This window comes from Equus asinus, chromosome X (genome assembly GCF_041296235.1).
Source record: "Equus asinus isolate D_3611 breed Donkey chromosome X, EquAss-T2T_v2, whole genome shotgun sequence".
NCBI classification, from domain to species: domain Eukaryota; kingdom Metazoa; phylum Chordata; class Mammalia; order Perissodactyla; family Equidae; genus Equus; species Equus asinus.
Window position 1 is genome coordinate 139,486,349 of NC_091820.1, and position 21,811 is coordinate 139,508,159.

Consider the following 21,811-nt stretch of genomic DNA (forward strand, 5'->3'; position numbering starts at 1 on the left):
TCTGTTTGTGGATTTAATGGCAGGGGCTGAGATGGGGTGTCCCACTTGCTGCTTCTACTTTCCTAGTGGCAAGGGGGCCACCTGTGCGTGGGGTGAGGTGGGGTGGGCATGGAGTGCAGAATTGGGGTGGTGGGGGAAACTGGTGGAAAAGAGGGAAGTTCAGGGGGCCCAAGACATGGGGGATTGCTGGGCAGCCCAGAGGTCCCTTCCAGTGGGTGAGCAGGAATGTCGAGTGGCACTGAGGCTGGTGTGACATGCTCACCCCCTTTCCCCAAGCTCCAAGGAGCTTGTCCACCCACTGCCCCTGCCCGTTGTCCCTAACTCCTGTCCTGGGCCGAGGAGCTCGGGAGAGATGGAAGGGCCACTCTTCTCCTTCCTTCCGTTGGGGCTCAGTCCCATGGACAGAAGCTGGCTCAGGCAGGGCCAGTGGTGGCTGAGGACAGTCATGGCGCAAGTCTCAAGTGCTCGATGGTTGAGGAATGTAGCTGGGCCCGGGGCAGTGGCATGGGGTGGGCGGGGTGGCCTGAGCCTGGGGCCAGGAATGTGGGGCTGAGGCCTATGGTCCCCAAATCCTCCTGATGTAGGGTCGGGTGGTGGGAAGGTGGGCAGGATAGAGACAGACAGGACCAAGGGGGGTGGGGATGGGGGCCCAGGGCTCAGAGCTTGTGGGGGTTCACCCACTTGTAGGTGCCCTCATACTGGAAGCCCACTTTCTTCATCAGCTCGTCTGCCTCCGCAGGGCCTCGGCTGGGAGAGCGACAGGCAGAGGGGAGATGTGAGGGAGCCCCCGGGTCCCAGGCCCCCCCCCCCCCCGACCTCCCTGCACAGACCCTCACCTGCCGTAAATGTAGGGGATGGGGGTGAGCTTCTCACGCTCAATCTTGTGCAGCAGCGGCGTGAAGATCCGCCAGGCCTCCCGGAGCTCGTCACTGAGGGGACACCGTGTGGCTTTGGTGGGGTGTGGGGACACAGAGGGAAGGAGGGAGAAAAGGAGAAGACTGCCCCAGCGCCTGGAGCCAACTCGGTGGCACCTCTCACCTGCGCACGAAGTGCATCTGGCTCCCGCAGAAGACATCCAGGATGAGGCGCTCATAGGCGTCAGGGAGCTTCACGTTCTACGGGAGAGGGCTATCGCTGTCACTGCCACCGCTGCCGCCCCCCACCCCCCTCCCCCGGCCCCCAGGCCCGGTGCCCACTTTGTATCTGTTGCCATAGGTCAGGTCTAGCTCTGACTCCTCAGGGTTGAAGAACATGCCGGGCTTCTTGGTCATCATCTTGGTGTACACGGCCTCGTTGGGCTGCACACGGATCACCAGCTCGTTGCGCTTGCACTGCTGCTGGAAGATGTCGCCAGCCACATCGCGGAACTGCAGCCGCACCTCCGCCTTGCGTTCATTCAGGGCTTTGCCGCAGCGCAGGATGAAGGGCACCCCTGCAGGGGGCAAGGCTGCCTCAGGACCCACTCTGCTGGCGGCCCAGGCCGTGGGCCTCGTGCGTGAGGGAGTGCAGGGAGAGTGTGCGAGCGCGCATGACACAGTGTGCGTGTGTGAGTGTGTGCGTGCGTGTGCGTGTCCCATCCCTGCTGGGCCTCTCCCCTGCAGCGTCCCAGGTCGGACCCCCGGGAAAAGGGCTCCATGAAGGCACACCAGCCTTGCCTGCCAGGCCTGGAGGCATCACCTACCATCCCACCGCTCGTTCTCCACATAGAGGACGACAGCTGCGAAGGTGGCAGTGGTGGACCCGCGGGGCACTGTGGGGTCATCCAGGTACCCTTTGGTGGCCTCGCCCTCTCCGCTGGGGTTCCCCACGTACTGACCCAGGACCACGTGGTCCGCCTGCACCTCTGAGATACATTTCAACACCTTGACCTGGGAGAGAGCCAGGGCAGGGAGGGGCCCCTTGGGTAAGGAGGTGAAGCTGCCTACACGTGGGGCTGAGGGCGGGGTGTAAGGAAGCCACGTGCTCCAGTAGGGTGGGGTTCCTGGAGGGGTGGCTGGCCCGCACAGACAGAAGGAGGTGCCCATTGAGCTTCACTCACTCTGCTGAAGGCCACCCCACCCAAGGGCCCTGCAGGACCACCTCGGCCCCCCTCCGCATTTTTCTGAAGGCGAAGCTGAGGCCTACAGAAGCAATGGGTCTATCTTTGGTCACACAACAACCACTGTCAGTCCTGGGACATGACATCTTGGGCTTCTGACTTCCAGCCCAATACACCCCATGCTCAGGGCTGGTCACTGGGGCTAGTGGCAGGGCACACCTCCACCTACCTTCTCATCGCGTACGTCGTCCGAGTCGGTGGAGGCGGGCTTCTCCATTGCCACCAGACACAGCATCTGCAGGAGGTGGTTCTGCATCACGTCCCTGGCAGGGGAAGCAGGTGGAACTCAGGTCAGGGGCTTCCAGGTTGGGAGGAAAGAGCGAGGAGTGAGCTCACTTTAGCCCCACTGCCTGTTGGCCAGGTTCTAGGGGCTCAGGAACAGGGCTTTGAACTCAAACCAGGATGGCCATGGCTAGCACAAGCTACGAGACCTGCTTCCTGATTCCCAGTGTCTGCCAGGTCCCCTCAAGGCAAGGAAGGAGACAGTGACCCCCTCCCTTCACAGCCACGACTGATGGCTCAGATACTCCTGCTACAGAATTTGAATGCTGAGTGGGAGGAGGAGCCCCCCAGAACAGGGAGGGGTGACCCTACAGGGTGGCAGGATTATGTTCCGCATCTGTGCTGGCCTCCCAGGAAGGGGAGATGGGCTCTCACCGGATGATCCCAAATTCATCGAAGTAGCCCCCGCGGCCCTCAGTGCCAAAGGGCTCCTTGAAAGTGAGGATGACACAGGCGATGTTGTCCCGGTTCCAGATCGGGCCGAAGATCCTGTTTGCAAACCTGTGGGAGGGGCAGGGTAGGGGCTGGTGCTGCTTCCAGGGGGGCAGCAGCAGAGCAGGCTGGGCCCCCTAGTGCCTGCCCTTGACTTGGTCCCCCTCCATGCCATCGCCCGGTCCGCACCTCAGCACCATGAGATTCTGGACCATCTCCTTGCCCAGGTAGTGGTCAATGCGGTAGATCTGGTCTTCGCGGAACAGGGAGGAGATGTGGTTGGACAGCTGGTCAGAGCTCTGCAGGTCCCGTCCGAAGGGCTTCTCCACAATGATGCGGTTCCAGCCTCTGTGGGAGCCCAGAGCTGTGTCATCCCCACACCCTCCTTGGGGAGGAGGAGCCAGAACTCTGTCACTTCCCATGCCCTCTCCTCAGGGAGCGGGGCAGAGCTCTCCGCCCCCTCTTATATTCTGAAGTGACCCACCAAAGCTCGGCTGGCCCTTCCCTCTGCCTGGGCACAGAGCCCCCCATATCCGAGGACACCTGTCCTCCCCAGCCCTCAGTGGCGGGCTCCAAACTTCCCTGGAAAACTTCCTGCCTGACCCACTGCCAGGAGACCTGCCGGCAGGCTCCAGTGGCCCCGCCCCCGTCCTGCCCAGGCTGGGGACCCAGTGGGTCAGGAGTGGCCCAGGAGCTAGTGGGGGAGCAGAGGGAGGGGAAATCAAGGGCACAGCTACCTCTGTGGGTTTAAAAACGAGAAAAAGGTCTCTTTCTTTGCTATCCCCCCTGGAGAGCTAACGCGGCTTTCTGCATTCAAAACCAGAATAAAGTGAAACCAGATGGCTGTGGCTTTGGGGAAACAGAGCCAAACTGCACCACGGGCAGCAGGATTCTGGTGGAGCAACACTGCCACATCGTGGTCGTGGAGGGGACCTTGGGAAACACTGAAAAGCCAAAGACTAAGCAACCGGCAGGGAAAGTTTCATGGAGCAACACTGCCACCTTGTGGTCTGGTGGGGACCGTTGGCAGGAACAGCTGGATTTCTGGTGAGATGGACCACGTGGGTCTGCACAAGGATGTGGACCATCGATATGCATGAAAGTGTTTTCAGTACAGGCTGGTAGAAAGCTACTGTGTTTATAGCCTAGCTCCTTCTTTGGAGAGCTAATTCAAATAGAGAACAAGCAGAGGAGAGCCCTCTTTTTCAGACTCCCTCAGCCAGTTTGCCCCAGGAGCTCTGGACAGCCGGCAGGGCAGGCCAGCCCAGGGCCGGGCACATCTAGGAGGCAGGAAGGGAGGATGAAAGGCAAGCCTTACGTCTGGCTCATGCAGGTCTCATGGATGTTCTTGGTGACGGCCTCATAGACGCTGGGGGGCAAGGCCAGGTAGAAGAGGCGGTTGGCCTGCGACCCCTGGTGAAGGGCGTTCATATGGCTGTTGAGATGTTTGTAGGAGGCTGAGTCGTCATACTGGCCAGCCACATAGGAATTGCGGGCAAAGAACTCCTCCAGCTTGGGCTTCTCCTCTGGGGTGGCCTGCGAAAGACAGACACAGGGACGTCAGGCCCTGGCCACCTTCCCTCTCTCATCCCACGGCCTGGGCAGGCTCCCTTGGGAGTCAGCTGTCCTAGCCCCACACTAGGTTCACCCCCATCTCATCAGCTTTGCACACCCTTGGGGCGAGACTCAGGCAGCACGAGCACTGGGGGAAAGGGGACCCAGCAGTCCCAGGTCAGGCCCATGATTGGCATGGTCACCCCTGGGACCTCATGCCCTAAGACAGAAGTCAGATTTCAGGAAACCTTGACCTGAGAGAACCACCCTGGAGAAGCTCTCTCCCTAAAGTCACGACACCAAACTCCGGTGTGCTGAGGAGACGCAGCTCTGGAGGATTTCTGGGGTGGAGAGGCCTTTTCAGCTCCTGGCCCCGGGGTAGAGTGGGGAGGAACCGGTGAGTCTAGGTCGGGGCGGGGGGTGGTGCTGGGAAACAGAGGTCTCATGCTCCCCCACTCATCAAGGAATTGGCAGGAGCAGGAGGAGCAGAGTTTTCCATGCCAGTTTGGCAGGGCAGTGTGGGTGGCTTTGGGGAGGGCAAGGATGAGAAACGCTGGGATGCGAGCTGCCCCAGGCGGCAGTTGTGGCAGGTGAGAACGGCCAGGCGGTGCAGAGAGGGAGAAGGGAAGGGCAAGCTGGGATGGGATGGGGTGATGTCCCCTGCAGAGACCCCGGAAGCCACTCACTTTGAAGAAGGGCTCGCTCTGCTTGCGGATGTCAGCCACTGTGAGACGGGAGCGGGCGTAGCCCACGATGAAGGTGTCTTCCGGCAGAAGGCCATCCCGGAACAGCCACCTGAGAGCAGAGCATGGCTCTGGCCAGGGTAGGGAAGCCGAGGGCTAGTGGGGAAGTGGGAAGTGGGGGAAGTGCTTACCAGATGGTGGGGTAGATCTTCTTCTTGGCCAGGTCGCCCTGTGGCAGAATGAACAGGCGGGGTTAGGAGAAGCTGGGGACACGACCTAGACTGGACCCCCCCTGGAGACCTGGGCACTTGCTCAGGGTCACCACTCAGCCACAAGCATACATGTCTTGCCCCTGTATGTAGCCAGAGGAGCTTGAATTAGAGCCTGCGCTAGCCCTTCACCCCGACCCTGAGCTGACAGCGCCCGCGCATCACATCCTGACAAAGGAATTCTCCACTCCAGGTGGAAGAGGAAGGGACAAGCAGTAGCAGTCTAGAGCAGGGTGCCTTTCATCTGCCCGCCCTATAATTAGAGCGGAGGGCGCGCCACCCAGCGTTGCCAATCAGAGGGGAGCGACTATCCCAGGCTGGGCCGGATCCGGGCTTGCCCTAGGCAGAGAAACCAAGTCTGGGGATAGGACCTGAATGTGCAAAGCAGAACTACCTTTAGAAGCAATGTAACCATTGGGTAAGTTCATTTCTATCAGCGGTTGTAAAACAGAAGCCACCTGACCGGTCACCCTGGAAACAGGCAGTTAGGAAGGCACTTGGGGGGCTGCTGGGTGGAAACCCCTACTCTGGGTGGGGGTAGGCATCTCAGAGACTGCAGGCTCCATGGGAGCTCTGGGATGCCTGGCACTTTGCATATTTGTGTTTTTCCCCGTTCTCTGCTTCACCTCCAGTCTCACTGGGTGACCCGACCTCCACCCGTGGCTTCAGGCAGGGACCTGGATTCAGACACCTCTGAGCATCTGTTCCAGCCCAGACTTCACAGGGCGCCAAGCCCACAGACGTAAGTGTCTACTCGTCATGTCCAGGCTCCACTGGGACCCCAAACTCCCAAAGTGCATGGTTCCCAAAGTGCATGGTTCCCAAACCCCGGTTCCCTATGTTGGTGCCCCTGTCCATGTCTGCCAACCGCTCACAACTGTTCTCTCAGGCGCTCTAGAGCAGCTCCCTATGTAACTGCCACCTTCCGCGTGAACCACTGCAACGGCCACATCAGATGGCTGCCCTCACTGGTCCTTCGGGTCCAGGACCCCTAGCCTGGGCTGCGAGCTCCCCTCCAGGTCCCTCAGCACTCAGTAGCCCCACGGAAGCCATCCTCATAGTGAATTGTCAGTGCCCACCTCTGGCTTCTGCCATCAGTGGGGCTGGAGGGGGGCTCTGCTCGTGTCACCTTGGCTCAGTGCTGGCCCTACATGCTCCAGAGAGGACCAGCTTGCTGGGGACCAGCCTCCAGGAGAAACAATCAGAACTACAGCCTGCAAACACCTCCCAGCCTTCCCTATGGCTGGTAATGTTTGCTTACGATCAAATTCCAGCAGGCTGCAAGGGTCAGGACAGACTGAGGGCCATGGATTGGTGGCAGAGGACTAGTCTCCTGTCTGCCAAGTCACAGGGCCCCACAGCCCAGGCTGTTTGTTCTTGCAGATTAACTAGTGATAGAACCGGCTCGCCTCGTTCAACTCAGCCCCTGCTATCGGCGGTCTGCTGGGCTCCAAGTCACCCAAGGGAGAGACGAGGTAGGACCCAGGACCATGAGGGGTGGGAGGCCCGGCGGCTGCTCCCTCCCATGGGGAAGTGGGGTGAGTTGCTTTCCTGGAGCTGGGGGCAGCCTGCCCTCCCCACCAGCCTGGGCTGAACTCCTTGGAAAGGGATGTGGGAAGACATCGACCAAATCTAAGCACACCATATGTAGGGTGGGGGCGATGACAGAGGCTCTTGGTGAGACGCAGTTGGAAGTCTCTTGTCTTTCCCGACTCCCACATTTTGCCAGAGGACCAGCAGGGGAAGGAGTTGCCCAGGGACATGTGGTGACTTAGCAGAAGAAGCAGGATCTGATTAAGATCTCCAGCCACCAGTATCTAGCCCAGCTGGGGCAAAGGGACCTGGGCCACCACCTGCCTGTCGCTGCCCAGGTTTGACCTCAGTCTCCAGTTTTACAAGCCCAAATGACTGCCGACATCTGTTGAGAGTTTTAAGGTGGAGGGTGCAGCAGAGAGCTCGAGAGGCTGGCCGCCAACTGGAGGCCCGGCAGGGGTGGGCCACCCTGGTCCCCCAAGGGTCACTGAAGTCAAGGATCCACCCAGCCTCTCAGGATGGAGCCCGGGCCCTGGCTAGGACCCAGCTGGCTCCCGGCCACGGGAGTGAGAGAATCTGGGGGCTGTTGAGGTAGGCTCGGCTGCACAACCAACAAGAGGGCCTCCCTCCTACACCCTGGAGCTTACGAATCACCAGGCCTTTGGGGGAGTGCCAATGTCATCATGACACAGCAAGAATCTTATCTGCCTGAGGGGGAAGGCAGCCCAGAGACTTTCGGAGGAGAGGGAGGGCCTGGGGCTGCCAGGTCAGCCCTTCACCGGCCTGTCATCAGGATGGGACCTGAGCACCTATCAAGCCCACGGCCCTTGTGGCCCAGGTGGGGAGACTGAAGCCCAGAGAGGTGAGGGGCTCGCTGAGGACCCTGCAGGGAATCAATCCTGCCCAGTGGACTCCCAGTCCTCGTCTTTCTCTCTCACTCCTATTCCTCTCTCCATCCTCTGAGGGGGGAAGAGTAGCTGAGCCCACTGGCCGAGTCCTACCAGATGGGGGAGGACATGATCTGCCAGGCCCAAGGTTCCTCCCCCACGCTGATCTATAAGGAGAAACCAGTTTCTCTCATTCTAGAGCTTTCTGGACTAGGACAGTAAGTACCTTCACTCCCTTCCCGGCTGTGGGTGGGAGTCCTGAGGAGGGGGGAAGTGGCCACATAGCAGAGAGAACAGAGAGCAGCTCAAAGCCCTTTGGGTAACTCTGTGAGCTGGCAGCAGGAGGCCCCTAGGAAGGAAGCTGGGCATGTGGGTGAGGGTTGGGTAAGTGGCAAGGGAGGAGGAAGGGGCAGAGGAGGGCCACGTGGGCCCAGCCTGCCCCACTGGGGGCTCTATGTCTGCTCTTCCCTTTGTGTGGAGCATTCCCTGGGCCCTGGCTCTGCAGGCCCTCCTCATGAGACCTGTGTGCCGGGGGGTTGGGGACACAGAAGCCCGTCTGTGTCTTCTGTCACATGCACCACTCTGAACTCTTCTTGGGTGCACTCATCTTGGGTCCCGGCCCCCCAGCACACAGGCTGTAGAGGAAGTGCTTCATCAGCATTTGTTAGATGAATGTTCGGAGAACTCATTGGTTTCCCAGCGCAGCGGGCTCTGGGAGAGTGCACCCCCAGCACCGCCCTCTGCCTACCTCCTACCCAGACAGAGGAGGTGGCAAGGCCCCAGACTGTGGGAGCTATGCTAGGTGCTTCCTGAGCATGGGAGGCCCACCACCTCGAGTCCCCTTGACTAGAAGGGAGAAACAAATAAGGAGGCTCTTCTTCCAGAGGACCCTTGCTCTCCCCCACTCCGCCCTGCTGGAGCAGCACTTCCCACTTCTGCTCTGGAAGCCTCTGGGTGTCACTCCCAGAGCAAAGGAGAGCAAAGGGGAACCCTGCTGATTGCAAAGACACAAAGTTGCCCAACGCCAAGCTGGCCACAGGCAAAGGCAGTGAGGAGTCACAGAATCAGCTTGGTAGAGCCTGAGGACCTTTGGCACTTGTTTCAAAAGCCCTCGTTTACTCCGTGGAAACGTTGAGGTTCAGAGAAGGGAAGACATTTGTCCCAGGTCACACAGCAAGCTTGGATGCTCTCAACGCGGCACCTAAGAGTTGGGGGCCTGGAGTCACAAGCCATTTCTTGCTCCTCTGTAGGAGCATCCTGTGACAGGCTGGCATGGAGATGGGAGGAGGAAAAATAATCCTGAGTTACTTTCTTTACCTACCTATTTCTTGGACAAAGAGCCTAATGGTCAGAGTCCTAGGTGTTAAGATCTGTGGCCAACACAGGTAGGAATCCTCCAAGGGGAGGAGGCTGAGGCCAGGGTGGAGGCCAAGCCTGCCCCCCTGTGTGCTCCTCCTGGGTACAGGGAGTTACAGAACAGTGCCTGGGGCAGCCCTCCCTTTCCTCCTTCTGGCAGAGCCCTTCTCCCCTGTACTGTCTCCTGCTCTGCACTCTGGCTCTCCTTTTCCAAGTTCTGATCAGAATCCCTAAGGTGGCAGGGAGGAGGCTCTGCAAAGGACGGTGGCATGTCATGACATACGAACGAAGACCTGAGTTTCTCCAGAGCCGGGGGAACTGTGCTGTGGGAGGCGCAGAGAGACCAGGGCTGCTCTGTCAAGAGCTCTCTAATTTTGGGAGAACTCTTGCTCAAGATTATACAGTAAGTTACTGGCAAAGATGATGATACAATGCTTAGTAGACTCTTGGTCACGTCCAGGGTTAAAACTGAGAAGAAAAGACCACTATTACTTCGAGATGAAACCCTGGCAGCTCATCTTGGCAGCCACTACACATGTCTGGCCACCCGGCAGATCTTGTTTCCACATGATACACCGGGAGGCGCTTTAGTCTGAGGGTCATGACTTGACTAGGACCCACCCTCCCTCTCGCGCGCCCGTCCTCCATCACAAACTGTCAATGTGCTTCTACTCTATCAGAGCAAAATGCGGCAAAGAGACTATGTTCAAAGACGGGTCAAGTGTTTGTCCCCAGGGAATCTGACATGGTAGAGAGACAAGGTGGAGATGGGGCCTCAGATCCTGCCTTTGGAACTAATTGACTATGTGACATTTGTCAAGTCACAAAGAGGTTTGAAAAAGATACTCACAGAATGACTAGGCTCCCCTGTTTCTATCTCAGTGTTCCCCTTGGAGAAGGACATCCCGGCTCCAGGACAGTCAGTGGCTGTCCTGTTAATGTGTACAATCAACGGCTGCACACGGATTTCAGAAATACCTCATCGTGTGTATACATCACGTGGTGCTGGGATGATAGTGGCACACAGGCAGGAGCAAGAAGGAGAGCCCAACTGAGCAGAGCCCACGTGGCCCCACAACAGTCAGTTGGGAAAGCCCAGGCAGTGAGCAGGAAGGGACCTTAAGCAATGTCACACTCTAAGTCTGGCTTTTAAGATGCGGGGCTTGGGGGAGACTTACCGATGCACCCATGATGATGAAGATGTGTGTATCGGACTGATGGAAGGCATTGCCCTGGTATAGCTCTTCCCGCAGGATCCCACACACCTGGGTCCGGCTCAGGGCCACCTGTTCTGCCATGATGCTCTCTGGTGGAAGAAAGGCTCATTGACATGGCATGAGAACAGAAGAGCGTTGAGAAGTTGACGCCTTTCTCGAGGGGTCCTTTGAGCTCTCACCCAGCTGACGCCTGATTATTGAAACCATTAGCTGTGAATGGCCAGGGAGCAGGGTGGTGGGGGAGAAAGAAACTGCCAGCTCTGGGCTCCAGCCATACTCACCAGGCAGCCTTCTTTCACGGTGTACATTACAAAATTGCTCAAAGCCCTAGTGGATTCCAGCTAGAACCTCAATTCTGGGGGACTGAGCAAAACCCTGCTGGAGCATTGCACGATCTGCCTAAGACCATCTCACCCCAGACTCTGGCGGAAACTCCACAATGAGCTGGAGCATGTTAGCCCATGCAGACGATGGAGTGCAGCTCCAGCCCTCTTGCCAGGCTGAGAGACCCTGGCAAGTCCTCTCGGGGTCTCAGTCTCCTCGGGGGTCCAATGGCGGGGATGCAGAGGGCAGTGGGATCGGTTAAGGCCCTCTCGGTTTTGCCCCGCTCCCAAGCACGCCAAACCAAAACGGCTAAGGCGCAGCACACCCCTCCGCGGGCGCGGCGCCCGCCCACTCTGTTACCTGCGCCTTCCGCCGCCGCTCGTCGAACTCGCAGCCCCGGAGTTTCGGCCGTTTCCGGGGGCTGCTCCCCGCCGGCCCATTTAACCGGCGGGGGCGGGCGCCTGGTCTGAGCCGACCCGCCTCAGGCGAGGCCCGCGGGCGGGGTCCCCGCAAGTCCCTCCCTCCCGGGGCGGGGTGAGGGTGCAGGCAGGTGCGCGCGCATCCCGGGTAAGCACCCCCCCCCCGCTCCTCCCCGCCCCCCCCCCCCCCCCCGCGCGAGGCCGCCCGCCCTTGGTTCGCCCCGCCTCTTGGGCACCTGCCCCGGCCGCCCGGCCGCGGGCCGCCTGCTGTCCTTGCCGCCGCTGCGCCGCGTCCCAGATGCCTCGCGGGTCCGCATGCAGCTCCGCGCCGTTCGTCCGCGTCCCCATCACCGGCTCAGCCCCGCCCCTACAGTCTGGCTTTGTCGCTCGTCGCAGGCGGCCCTACACCCTCGCGGAAGGCTCCACTTCCGCTGGCAGCGTGGCCACGCCTCCTCGACCCAGTCTATGGGCGGGGCCATCTGAACCCTTTCCCCTTGCCGGACGGTCGCCAGCTCGGGTCAGACCAGTTCTGTTGGGCGGCCTCGTCGTGGCTCCTCCCCTGGCGGGGCGGGGGCAGCCCAGCGCGTGGAGACTGGATACTGTCGCCCGCGGGACAAGGGAAAGGGTGGGTCGCGACGCCCCAAAAAGTAGCAGATGGTGGATATCACTGGGGAGCGTCCTGCGGGCCGAGCGAGACTGGCGGCCTCGGCTTCCCTCTGGAGCAGCCCCCCTCGCACCTCCCGCGGGCTTCCTGGGCGGGGGCGGGGCTTGCTTGTTTTACTTCCGGATCCCACAGTACGACACCGGAAGCCGGAAGTGGGAATTTCGGCCGCGGGAGAAGGGAAGGGCGACCGCGGAGTCGGGACTTTCTCGGAGTGCTGGGGCCCGAGGAGCGCTCGCGGCCTGTCTCTCCCGCCCTTCTCACCTCGGACCGATTCTGCTGACAGGTGTGGTCCTCTTCCCCGAAAGTAGGGTACCAACGGTGGGCGTTCCGCCGCCTCCGAGACTCCCCCGGATGTCCAGGTTTCCCCCTCCTTTTGGGCCCCCGCCCATTCCTGCTGCCCGCTTTTGCAGCACCAGCCAAGGCGGGCAGATATAGGACCCAGGTTACTTTGGCGGCGAGCAAGACTGTTTCCGTCTCTCCCTCCTTCGCCGCTGCGGAGTCTGATCACACCCCTATTTCGTGGATGACTCTTCTAGTTCGGAGACGTTTTCTGTTCATCGAACTTGACTGCATTTGAGGTTGTGAAAATCTTTAAGAAGGCCTTAAATATAGTTTGGCAGTTAAGTATCTTACCTCACGTGCCTCAGTTTACTCACTTTGCAAAACGATCAATGTCTACTCAACCTCGTACGGTTTCTGTGACTTGAGGATGAATGGGCCATCCTGGCATGTTGGAGGAAAAGCTGGAGCAGAGTGAGGGAGGGGAGAATACTTGGAGAGGAAGCAATGGGGGACGAGATGGTGCAGGGTCTTGTAGGCTGTCGAAGGGACTTCGGCTTTTACATGGAGGGCAATGAGGAACCATGTTAGTGATCTGAGTAGAGGAGGGACGTGATCATAATTACCTTTTAGGCTGATTGTTCTGGCCTTGGTGGGGAGAACAGACTGTAGTGGACAAGGGTAGGAGTAGGGTGACCTGTTAGGAGGTTATTGCAGTAATCTAGGTGAGAGATGATGATGCTTGAGTATTTTGTTATAAAAATTTACAAAGATGTACGAAAGTAGAAAGAATAGTATAGTAACTCCCATGGAGCCACTTCCTAGCTTCAATTATCAACTCGTGGTTGATTTTGTTTAATTTATACCGCTCACAATCGTTTCCCATTATTATTTTCAATAATAGCTTTATTGAGATATAATTCACATAGCACACAATTCACTCATTTAAAATGTACAGTTCACTGGTTTTTAGTGTATTCACCGAGTTGTGCAATCATCACTACTAATTCCAGAACATTTTCATCACTCCAAAAAGAAACCCCGTCCCCTTTAGCTGTCACCCACATCACCCCATCTCTCTCAGCTCTAGGCATCTGCTAATTTTTCTGTCTCTATAGATTTGTCTGTTCTGGACGTTTCATGTAAATGGAATCATACGCTGCGTGGGCTTTTGTGAGTTGTTCTTCTCTTAGCATAATGTTTGCAAGAGTTGTCCATGTTGTAGTATGTGAATGTAGGAGATTTTGTTTATTCATCAGTTGATGGACATTTGGGTTGTTTCCACTCTTTGGCTGTTATGAGTAATGCTGCTCTGAGCATTCGTGTGTAGACAAGTGTTTTCGTTTCTCTCGAGTAGATACCTAGGAGTTGCCCTGTTATTTTGAAGTGAATTTCAGACACCATCTGTCAGTATGCATCTCTAAGAAAAGATTTTAAAAAACGTAGCCACAGTACCACTATTACACCTGAGATAGTTAACATTAATTGCTTAGTGTCATCAAATAGATTCTGGGATACATTTTGACAGGATTTCCTGATGGATTAGATGTGAGCTGAGAGAGAGAGAGAGAGAGAGAGGGAGAGGAGTCAAGCAGGACTCCAAGGTTTTTGTCCTGATAACTGGAGGATGGATTTGCCACGAACTGACAGGAAGGCTGTGGGTAGAACTGGCTTTGGGGGACTGTCAGGAGTGCAGTGTTAGATTAGTTTTGAGAGGACCGCTAGATATCCAAGTGGAGATGTTGAGTCTGATATGTGTCTGGAGTTCAGGAAACAGGTCTAATTTTAGGGCATCATCAGCGTTAGAATGGGGGTTAAAGCCGTGAGGATGGAAGGAATTAGTACTGGAGTGACTGTAGTTAGAGAAGAGAAGAGATCCCAGAGCAGAGCCCTGGAGCACTACAGCGTGAAGGGGTGTGTGGATGAAGAGGATCAAGTGAAAGAGCCTGAGCAGGAGCAGCCAGTGAGGTAGGAGGAAAACTACGAGAGTGGGCTGTTCTGGAAGCTGAGGGAGGGATCAGCGGTTGATCAAATACTGCTGATGAGTTAGTAGGGTGTTCAGTGGAGCAATATCAGTGTCATAGTCAAACGTCCAAGTTTGTTCAGTGTTAAAGTCTCTCTTCCTCAGCTCAGGCCTGCTCCTGGAAACTTGTATTGGGATTGGCCTCTTCCTCTGGGAGGTTAGTCTTCTTGGGCAGGATTTAAAAGGGCTCCAGGCTGGTGCTGTCCCACATGGCTTGCCTCTTACTCTAGTTCACAAGAGAATGCATACAGCTCATCCTGTCTTTCTGCCTCTCTGTCTTGGACTGCAAGCCCAGCTCTCACTTTCAGATTACTTAGCACACGTCAGATACTAGATGTCCCCTTCGGCCCCCTAGTTCCAGGGAACACTCGTCAGATTCTGAGTGGTCTCCTCGAAGCCCCTCTTACTAGATAGGTTAATTTCCTAGGGCTGCTGTAAGAGATGACCACAAACTGGGGGCTTAAAACAATAGAGATTTCTCCTTTTGCAGTGCTGGGACCAAAAGTCCGAAACCACGGGTCGGCAGAGCGGTGCTCCCTCTGCAGGCTCTAGGGGAGGACTCTTCCTGCCTCTTCCAGCTTCTGGGGTCCCCAGGTGTTCCTTGGCTTGTGGCCACCTCACTCCAGTCCCTGCCTCTGTCTCCACATGGCCTTCTCCTCCGCATCTGTGTCTCCTCTTCTGTCTCTTACAAGGACACTTGTCGTTGGATTTAGGGCCCACCCTACTCCAGGATGATCTCATCTCAAGATCCTCATTTAATTATATCTTCAAAGACCCTTTTTCCAAATAAGGTCACATTCACAGGTTCTGGAGGTCAGGAAGTAGACATATCTTGTTGGGGGCCACAATTCAACATTCCACCAGGTGAAGGGTCAACAAGCTTCACCACTCCTTTTCTTTTTAATATTTTATTTTTTTCCTTTTTCTCCCCAAAGCCCCCTGGTACATAGTTGTATATTCTTCGTTGTGGGTCCTTCTAGTTGTGGCACGTGGGACGCTGCCTCAGCGTGGTTTGCTGAGCAGTGCCATGTCTGCGCCCAGGATTCGAACCAACGAAACACTGGGCCGCCTGCAGCGGAGTGCGCAAACTTAACCACTCGGCCACGGGGCCAGCCCTGCTTCACCACTCTTGCTTGGAGGTGTGTAGAGGGTAGGAGTCCCAGCATGCTGACACCTCTCTCCACAAATAATCCACTCCCTAATTTCTCCCCTCTGGTGAAATTTTTAACTTCAGCTTACAGCCCAGAGATAGGTGCTAGGCAGAGTTTATAACCAGTGCTAAACCATGGCCTTTCCAAGTCCCACATATGGGCCTGCACCTCCCTTTGGAGTGGGAGCATGTGCTACCTCTGAGACCAAAAAGCCTGTTTTAGCATCCTGTTACACTAGGCAGAACACTTGGCGTTCTGCTTCAAGTGTGGCCCCAGAACTCCTGCATAGTCTACACTCCTTGTCCTGCAGGGTAAGGGAATTCCACACTGGTCTTGTGTGACACCCCTGCTGCCTTTCTCTTCCAGACCCTGACTTGTTGGATGAGCAGGCCCCCCTGGAAGAGTCAGCTGTGTGAGATGGTACAGCCTAGTGGCGGCCCGGCAGGGGACCAGGACGTGCTGGGTGACGAGTCTTCTCTGGGGAAGCCGGCCATGCTCCACCTGCCTTCGGAGCAGGGAACTCCTGAGACCTTCCAGCGTTGTCTGGAGGAGAATCAAGAGCTCCGAGGTGAGGAGGATAGTGGGTGTGTAGAACTAAAAGTCAGGAGACCCAGCCCTGCTAGAGGGAAGGCTTATTCCACTCACTTGTGCCTCTGTGTTTCCTCAGTCTAGGGTGGGCACGTGCCTGAGAGCCAGCTAGCCATTCAAGCTCGGCCACCCTCCCTCTTTGTTTCTGGTGTGGGGGGGGTCCCTGGAAGTGGACCCTGAGATACAGATTAGCATGCAGAATGTTTATTTAGAGTGCTCAGGACCGACATTGGGGAAAGGAAGGGAAGCACAGGGAAGAAGAAGGGGTGGGGAGAGGGAGAAGTTGGGCTGCAGTGCAGGCTGACCTGCGGGGAGCTCTGGAGCTGGAATGACCCTTCCGAGTTGTCACAAGCTGGGCCAACATGGCCAGGCCTTCAAGCCTCTGCATGATCAGTCATTAAGCCCTCTCCATTCTGGCAGGGGGCGTGGCCTTCCCCGAGAAGGGCCTGTGAGTGTTTTGGGAAAGGGGGAGGTCCAGGTCACCCTGAGTGGGGGGTGATCCTGGGCCAGGCGGCTCTCCGAAGAGACCCCAGCTGAAGGCCATCCTCCAGCAGCCCCCTCCCTCCAAGGGGCTGGAGGTTGAGTACTTTCCTGGCCGTCCCATCCCTGTCTCCGTCACAGCCGCCGCTCACTCACCCTGCATGTCCTCACCTGGATCCAGGGCAGCTCCTCTAAGTCCCAGTGGCTGTTGCACCACGCCCGTGGCTGCCCTTGGGTGCGGCACATTCCTGCCCGCCCAGCCTGGGACAGCGCCCCTGCACCCCCTTGTGATTGTGCCCCCAGGGCTCCTCCTCTAGCCTGCTGCTCCTTTGGTACAAGGAGCCCCAGGTGCCCAGGTGGTACCCCCAGCTTCTAATTCACTGAGACTCTTGCATTTCTGCTGTGGGGACCTTCTAGACTGCCGAGTCCAGAACTGCAGGGAGAGCCGGCACAGACTTCCCATGTGGGTCTTGGGGAGTAGTAGGGTTCCTGTTAGGAAGTCAGGGCTTACAAAGGTCACAGCCTCCGAGTATGCTGTATCCCGGAGGACTCACCCCCAAGCTAGTGCCTCAGTTGTTTTCAGTCAACCGTACCCTGTCCTAGCAGGCCAGTGGCTTGGCATGTGACACAACCAGTGGAGGTCACAGTCATGGAGCAACTCCCCCACCTCCTTTGCTGGACAGTGCATCCCCTGGTGTGGTGGGTGTTACATGGGGCCCTGTGCTGATGAGTCCTGTGCTCTGTTGGCCTCAGAGCGTGGTGCTGGCTGAGGCTCTGCAGGCAGGGACCAAACCCATGCCTGGAATATGTGTCTCTTCTTCCTGTCAAGACGAATTGCCTTCCTTTCCAGGATGGAAGGGGTCCAGTGCAGTCACCTTGCCACCAAGAGGCCGCTTGGTTTCCTGGGGGGGCTGACCCTGCTTTGAGCACAGAGAGCCCACAAGACCCACCTGCCTTTAGGGCAGGCCCTTCCCCTCAGTGCTCAGACTTCTAGGGGCTGCCCTGGGTCCTGCAGGGTGTTCAACAGCATCCTTGACCTCTTTTCACTGGATGCCAATAGCACCCCTCCAGTTGTGACAACCAAGAATGTCCCCAGATGCTGTCAAATGTCTTGCTGTGTTGGGGCCACATGGAACTGACAGCCAGGTTAGGGGGTGGGGAGACAGCTTACCCTCCACACCTGTGTGTGTGGCCTCTGCTCGTCCCCAGGAGAGTGCTCTCGCAAGGGGGACTCAGGGGCAAGAGAGTGGCAGGCCAGCCGCGTAGGGGCCTTGGCACCCCTGGCTCCCCTCCGCAGAGCTTGGGCTCCAGCGGCAGATGGAGACCTCAAGGCTGCATGCCTCCACCTGTGCCACCTGACTGCACATTTCTGTGGCACGGGTATTGTGTGTCTGCCCCCCACAATGCTCATGACTCTGTCTATGGAGGAGGGAGTAAGAGGGAGGGTAGACTTTGCTTGGAATGTTTGGGAGGCAACTTCATGGAAGAAGTCGCAGGTATCTAGTGTAGGAGTCCATTTATGTGATGTGTCCAGGAGAGGCGAGTCCAGAGAGAGAAACAGGTGAATGGACACCAGGGGCTGGGGGCAGTGGGGGGTGACTGCCACTGCGTGTGGGGTTTCTTTTGGGGGTGATGGAAATATTCTGGAACTAGATAGAGGTGATGGGTGTACAGCTTTGTGAATACACTAAAACTACTGAGGGACTGTATACTTTAAAATAGTTAAAATGAATTTGGTGTTACGCAAATTTTATCTCAATAGAAAAAGAAGTTGCATGTGAGCTGAGTGTCAGGCTGGGCAGGATTGTGACAGGTGGTGGTCACTGGGGGAACAGTGTGCCCTGAGGCAGGGGGGCCCCTGTCCAGGGCCTGCACTCGGCCCCCCTCCCCTGTAGGGGAGGAGTCACACAGGGATAGTCAAGTGCAGAAAGTGGCTTAGGTGGCTTTGGAGCTGGGTTCAGAAGCCACTGTGGTTCTTGTGAAAGAATGGGCGGCAGCAGGCCCTGTTTGCTAGGTCAGGGTTTTGACCAGAGGGTGACGGGAAGCTACTCCCTGCCCCCATCTTTTGCAGCTCTGTAGTTGCTAGAACCTTTGCACATCACTGTTTAGTTTTGGCACCCCCGACAGTCTTCTGCTGTGTGGGGTGTCCCCTGGGCATGTGGTTCTCCTTTCCTTGGCCTCTGCTGACTGCCTGGCATTTGCACACGCTCATCCTTCAACCTGGTGATGGGAGGACTGGCTGTTTCTTGAGTTCATGTTGTGCATCGGGCCCTTTGTCTGCTTTTTCGTTTAACCTTCCTCCTATGAGATGGGTGGGATCGTCTCTGTCGAACATGCAGATAAGGATGGTGAGGCTCCTAGAGGTGACTCACTGGCATACTCCACCCTTCTGGCCCTCCTGGGCTGCAGCCAGCAGTGCCACAGGGAAGTTTGCTGGTGGCTATGCTCTGAGTCTGCAGTCCTGATCCTGAAGTCAGCAGACTGAGTGCCTCAGGGCAGGCAGCCTCTGACCTGACCAGAATACAAATGAGTCCAGAGTCACTTACAAGGAAAGTGGCATTTGGCGCACAGTGAAGCTGTTGTGTTTAGTATCTCATTGGAGAATTTTAGAGGTGTATTATTAGCATAATTGATTTTGAAAGTGTTTCACGAAATAAAACCAAGTGTTTCAAAGCCATCTCTCTGTGTAAGAGGCCACATGGTATTATGGGGAGGGTGCCACAATGGGCCCACAGAGGGGCTGGTGGGCCAGCTGTCAGGGCTCACCTCCCCTCTGCTGTCTTCTCTGCTGCCAGATGCCATCCGGCAGAGCAACCAGATGCTGCGGGAGCGCTGTGAGGAGCTGCAGCATTTCCAGAGCAGCCAGAGGGAGGAGAAGGAGTTCCTCATGCAGAAATTCCAGGAGGCCAGAAAACTGGTGGAGAGACTGAGCCTGGAGAAGCTTGACCTGAGGAGGCAGCGGGAACAGGCTCTGAAGGAGGTGGAACACCTGAAGAGATGCCAGCAGGTAGCCGGGGGGTAGGGAGGCCCTTTCCCAGGAGCAGGTGAGCTGGGGGCTCTGGCCACCTGTGCCACCAGCTTCCTGAGTTCTGAAATCCCACAGGAACACCAGTGTTCCCAGAGGGAACCCATGATCAGGGGTCCCCAAGAGCAGCCTCAGGCCTGATGCTTCACTAGGAGGACTCTCAGAACTCAGAAAAGCCATTGTCCTCGTGGTTATGGTTGTTCTGGTTAATTACAGTGAAAGGATACAGGGTGAAACCAGCAAAGAGAAAAGGGGCGGTCGTAGGGCGGGTCCAGGAGAGACCAGGCAGGAGCTTCCAGGTCCCCTGCCAGTGGAGTTGGGCGGCAGCACAGTTTCTCCCAGCAATGACGTGTGACAACATGCACGGAGTCCTGCCACCACGGAAGCTCTCCTGGAGCCATGGTGTCCAGGGACTTTACTGGGGCTGGGTCCTGTAGGCCTAGAGCACCCGAGGGCCTGACCTCAGTTACTCAGTCTCCGCGCCCGGAGGTCAGGCTGCTGTGTGCAGCCCAAGGCCCCACCACAAATCACGCTGTCAGCATAGACTGCCTGGCAGGGCCCTCAGGGAAGAGTAAGTTCCTGGGGCTGCCATAACAAGGTGCCCCAAACTGGGTGGCTTTAAGTAACAAAAGCATATTGTCTCCCAGTTCTGGAGGCCAGAAGTCCAAGAGCAAGATGTCGGCAGGGTTGGTTCCTTCTGAGGGCTCTGAGGGAGCAGCTGCCCCAGCGGCCTCTCTCCTAGACTCGGGTGGTGGCTGCAGTCCTTGGCGTGCCTTGGCTTGTAGACGCCTCGCTCCAGTCTCTGCCTCCATTGTTATGTTGCCTTCTCCTTAGGTGTCTGTGTGTCTCCTCTTAGAAAGACGCCAGTGTCAAAGAGAAACACAGTTGGACATTAGTTAAAGTGGTGAGAACAGAGTTTATTCAGTAACTCTCGACAGCAGGGGAAAGAGCTGAGCTCTGTACTGATTTGCCCAGAGGTGACGGGCTTTTTAAAGGGACAGAGGGAGCTAGGAGGGGCTCAAGAGAAAACTCACAAAGGGTGGTCAGTGTAAATACATGAGGCCAGCTGTGTCTGCCGCTGGCAGTTATGGAAGTTAGGATTGCGTCCTGCACAGAGACTGGGAAACTGAGGCCCTATCCTTCCTGAGGATTCCATCTCAAAGGAATGGCTCTCGGGTCCTTGAGAAAGACTCTCCTGGGTTGTAGGAGGTACAGAGACATCTCAAAGGGACAGAGGAAGGATTCACAGTGGGATCCCTTTTTAGTAAATGCTCTAAGGAAGGGAGGTGGGGGCCCCATGTCAGGTGTTGGCTGGAACAAACAGTAAATTCTTTTTTTTTTTTTCTGGCAGTAGGGCTCTTTTATTCAGAGAGTAGCATGGAGTAGCATGGGGACAGGACCCATGGGCAGGAAGAGCTGCTGGCATGGGGACAGGACCCATGGGTAGGAAGAGCTACCCAAACGGTAAATTCTTTTGCCAGCCTTGATTTCTCAGACAGGAACTCAAAAGGGGGCTGAGTCGTCCCAGGGCTGCCACCTCAGGCTGCTTGGAGCTGTGTTAAAGTTTGGTCAAGTCTCTGAGTTCAGGGATTTGGATGGAGTTGAATTGAAATTGTTCTGTGCTAATTTCTTTCGTAGTTCTTAATAGTTGTTGGATCAGACCCACCCCCCTCCAGTATGACCCCATTATTTTGAAGCAAATCCCAGATGCCATATAATTTCATCTGTCAACATTTCGGTATGTATCTCTAAGAGAGGACTTGGGAAAAAAATAGCTACAATACCACTATCACACCTAAAATAGTTAACATTAATTGCTTAGTGTCATCAAATAGATTCTGGGATACATTTTGACAGGATTTCCTGATGGATTAGATGTGAACTGAGAGTGAGATCAAGAGAGAGAAAGAGAGAGAGGTGAGGGGGAGTCAAAAAGGAGCCCAAGGTTTTTGTTCTAACTGGAGGATGGATTTGCCATCAACTGACAATCACGAAGGCTGTGGGCGGAGCTGGCTTTGGGGGACTGTCAGATGTGCAGTGTTAGGGAGGATGGCTTTGAGAGGACCACTAGATACCCAAGGCGAGCTGTTGATCCAACAGGGAAGGTTCAAGGGAGAAGGCCTCCCGGAGGGGGCGTCGAGTACGGACCAGAAGCTGATGAGGGCTAAGCCGTGTGGGTATGTGGGGCAAGCACATTTTGAAGGCAGGGAAAGCACATGCAGAGGTCCTGAGGCAGGAGCCTGCCTGTCGTGTTCAGGGAACACCAAAGAGGCAAACATGGCTGGGGCTGAGTGGATGGGGCCGAGGAAGGCGGGGTCGTGGGGGCTGCTCCTGTGGGCTTAGTAGGCCACTGGAAGGATTTGGCTTTGATCCTGAGTGTGACAGGAGCCGTGGGAGGGTGCTGTGCTAGTGTGAGACATTATTTGGCTTCCTGTAGAGTATAGAGTGTGGGTGGGGAGTTATGAGTTGAATTGTGTCCCCCCAAAAGAAATACCCACTTCCTAACCCCCAGTACCTGTGAATGGGATCTGATTTGGAGATAGGGTC

At 56.6% G+C, this 21,811-nt stretch overlaps 2 protein-coding genes across 14 annotated transcripts in view; one reads left to right on the top strand and one right to left on the bottom strand.

Annotated features, from left to right (window-relative positions):
* Positions 1 to 11,426, bottom strand: G6PD (glucose-6-phosphate dehydrogenase). Of its 3 annotated transcripts, none has more exons than XM_070502895.1 (13): positions 11,291 to 11,426; positions 10,273 to 10,400; positions 5,241 to 5,278; positions 5,053 to 5,161; positions 4,131 to 4,348; positions 3,002 to 3,160; positions 2,756 to 2,881; positions 2,268 to 2,361; positions 1,682 to 1,868; positions 1,197 to 1,432; positions 1,039 to 1,115; positions 837 to 929; positions 1 to 747 (listed from the first exon to the last, which is right to left on the bottom strand). In XM_070502895.1, the coding sequence occupies exons 1-13, from the start codon at positions 11,400 to 11,402 to the stop codon at positions 657 to 659; spliced, it is 1,668 nt and encodes a 555-aa protein (XP_070358996.1). In that variant the 5' UTR covers positions 11,403 to 11,426; the 3' UTR covers positions 1 to 656. The 3 variants fall into 3 exon arrangements, with proteins under 3 accessions (XP_070358996.1, XP_070358997.1, XP_070358998.1); XM_070502896.1 differs by lacking the exon at positions 11,291 to 11,426 and adding an exon at positions 10,996 to 11,142; XM_070502897.1 differs by lacking the exon at positions 11,291 to 11,426 and adding an exon at positions 10,593 to 11,019 and having other exon boundaries at positions 10,273 to 10,501.
* The window catches only part of IKBKG (inhibitor of nuclear factor kappa B kinase regulatory subunit gamma), a 25,517-nt gene continuing 10,359 nt past the window's right edge, over positions 6,654 to 21,811 (top strand). For 4 of the 11 annotated variants that reach the window (XM_044763117.2, XM_044763120.2, XM_044763118.2 and 1 more), the window contains exons 1-3: positions 11,353 to 11,679; positions 15,538 to 15,739; positions 19,035 to 19,246. In XM_044763117.2, the coding sequence (XP_044619052.1) occupies positions 11,353 to 11,679; positions 15,538 to 15,739; positions 19,035 to 19,246 (741 nt within the window). Of the gene's footprint in view, positions 6,794 to 7,539; positions 7,957 to 11,352; positions 11,680 to 11,846; positions 12,002 to 13,842; positions 13,966 to 14,955; positions 15,160 to 15,537; positions 15,740 to 19,034; positions 19,247 to 21,811 lie in introns of those variants that run through there. The other 7 variants (XM_044763130.2, XM_070502899.1, XM_070502900.1 and 4 more) reach the window with 6 other exon arrangements.

Excerpts from the sequence above, each read along its gene's own strand:
- G6PD (XM_070502895.1), bottom strand. The coding sequence starts at position 11,402 with ATGGGGACGCGGACGAACGGCGCGGAGCTGCATGCGGACCCGCGAGGC. Across the intron at positions 5,162-5,240 it reads AAGATCTACCCCACCATCTG|GTGGCTGTTCCGGGATGGCC; the intron begins GTAAGCACTTCC and ends CTCTGCTCTCAG. Across the intron at positions 1,869-2,267 it reads ACGACGTACGCGATGAGAAG|GTCAAGGTGTTGAAATGTAT; the intron begins GTAGGTGGAGGT and ends GCTCTCTCCCAG.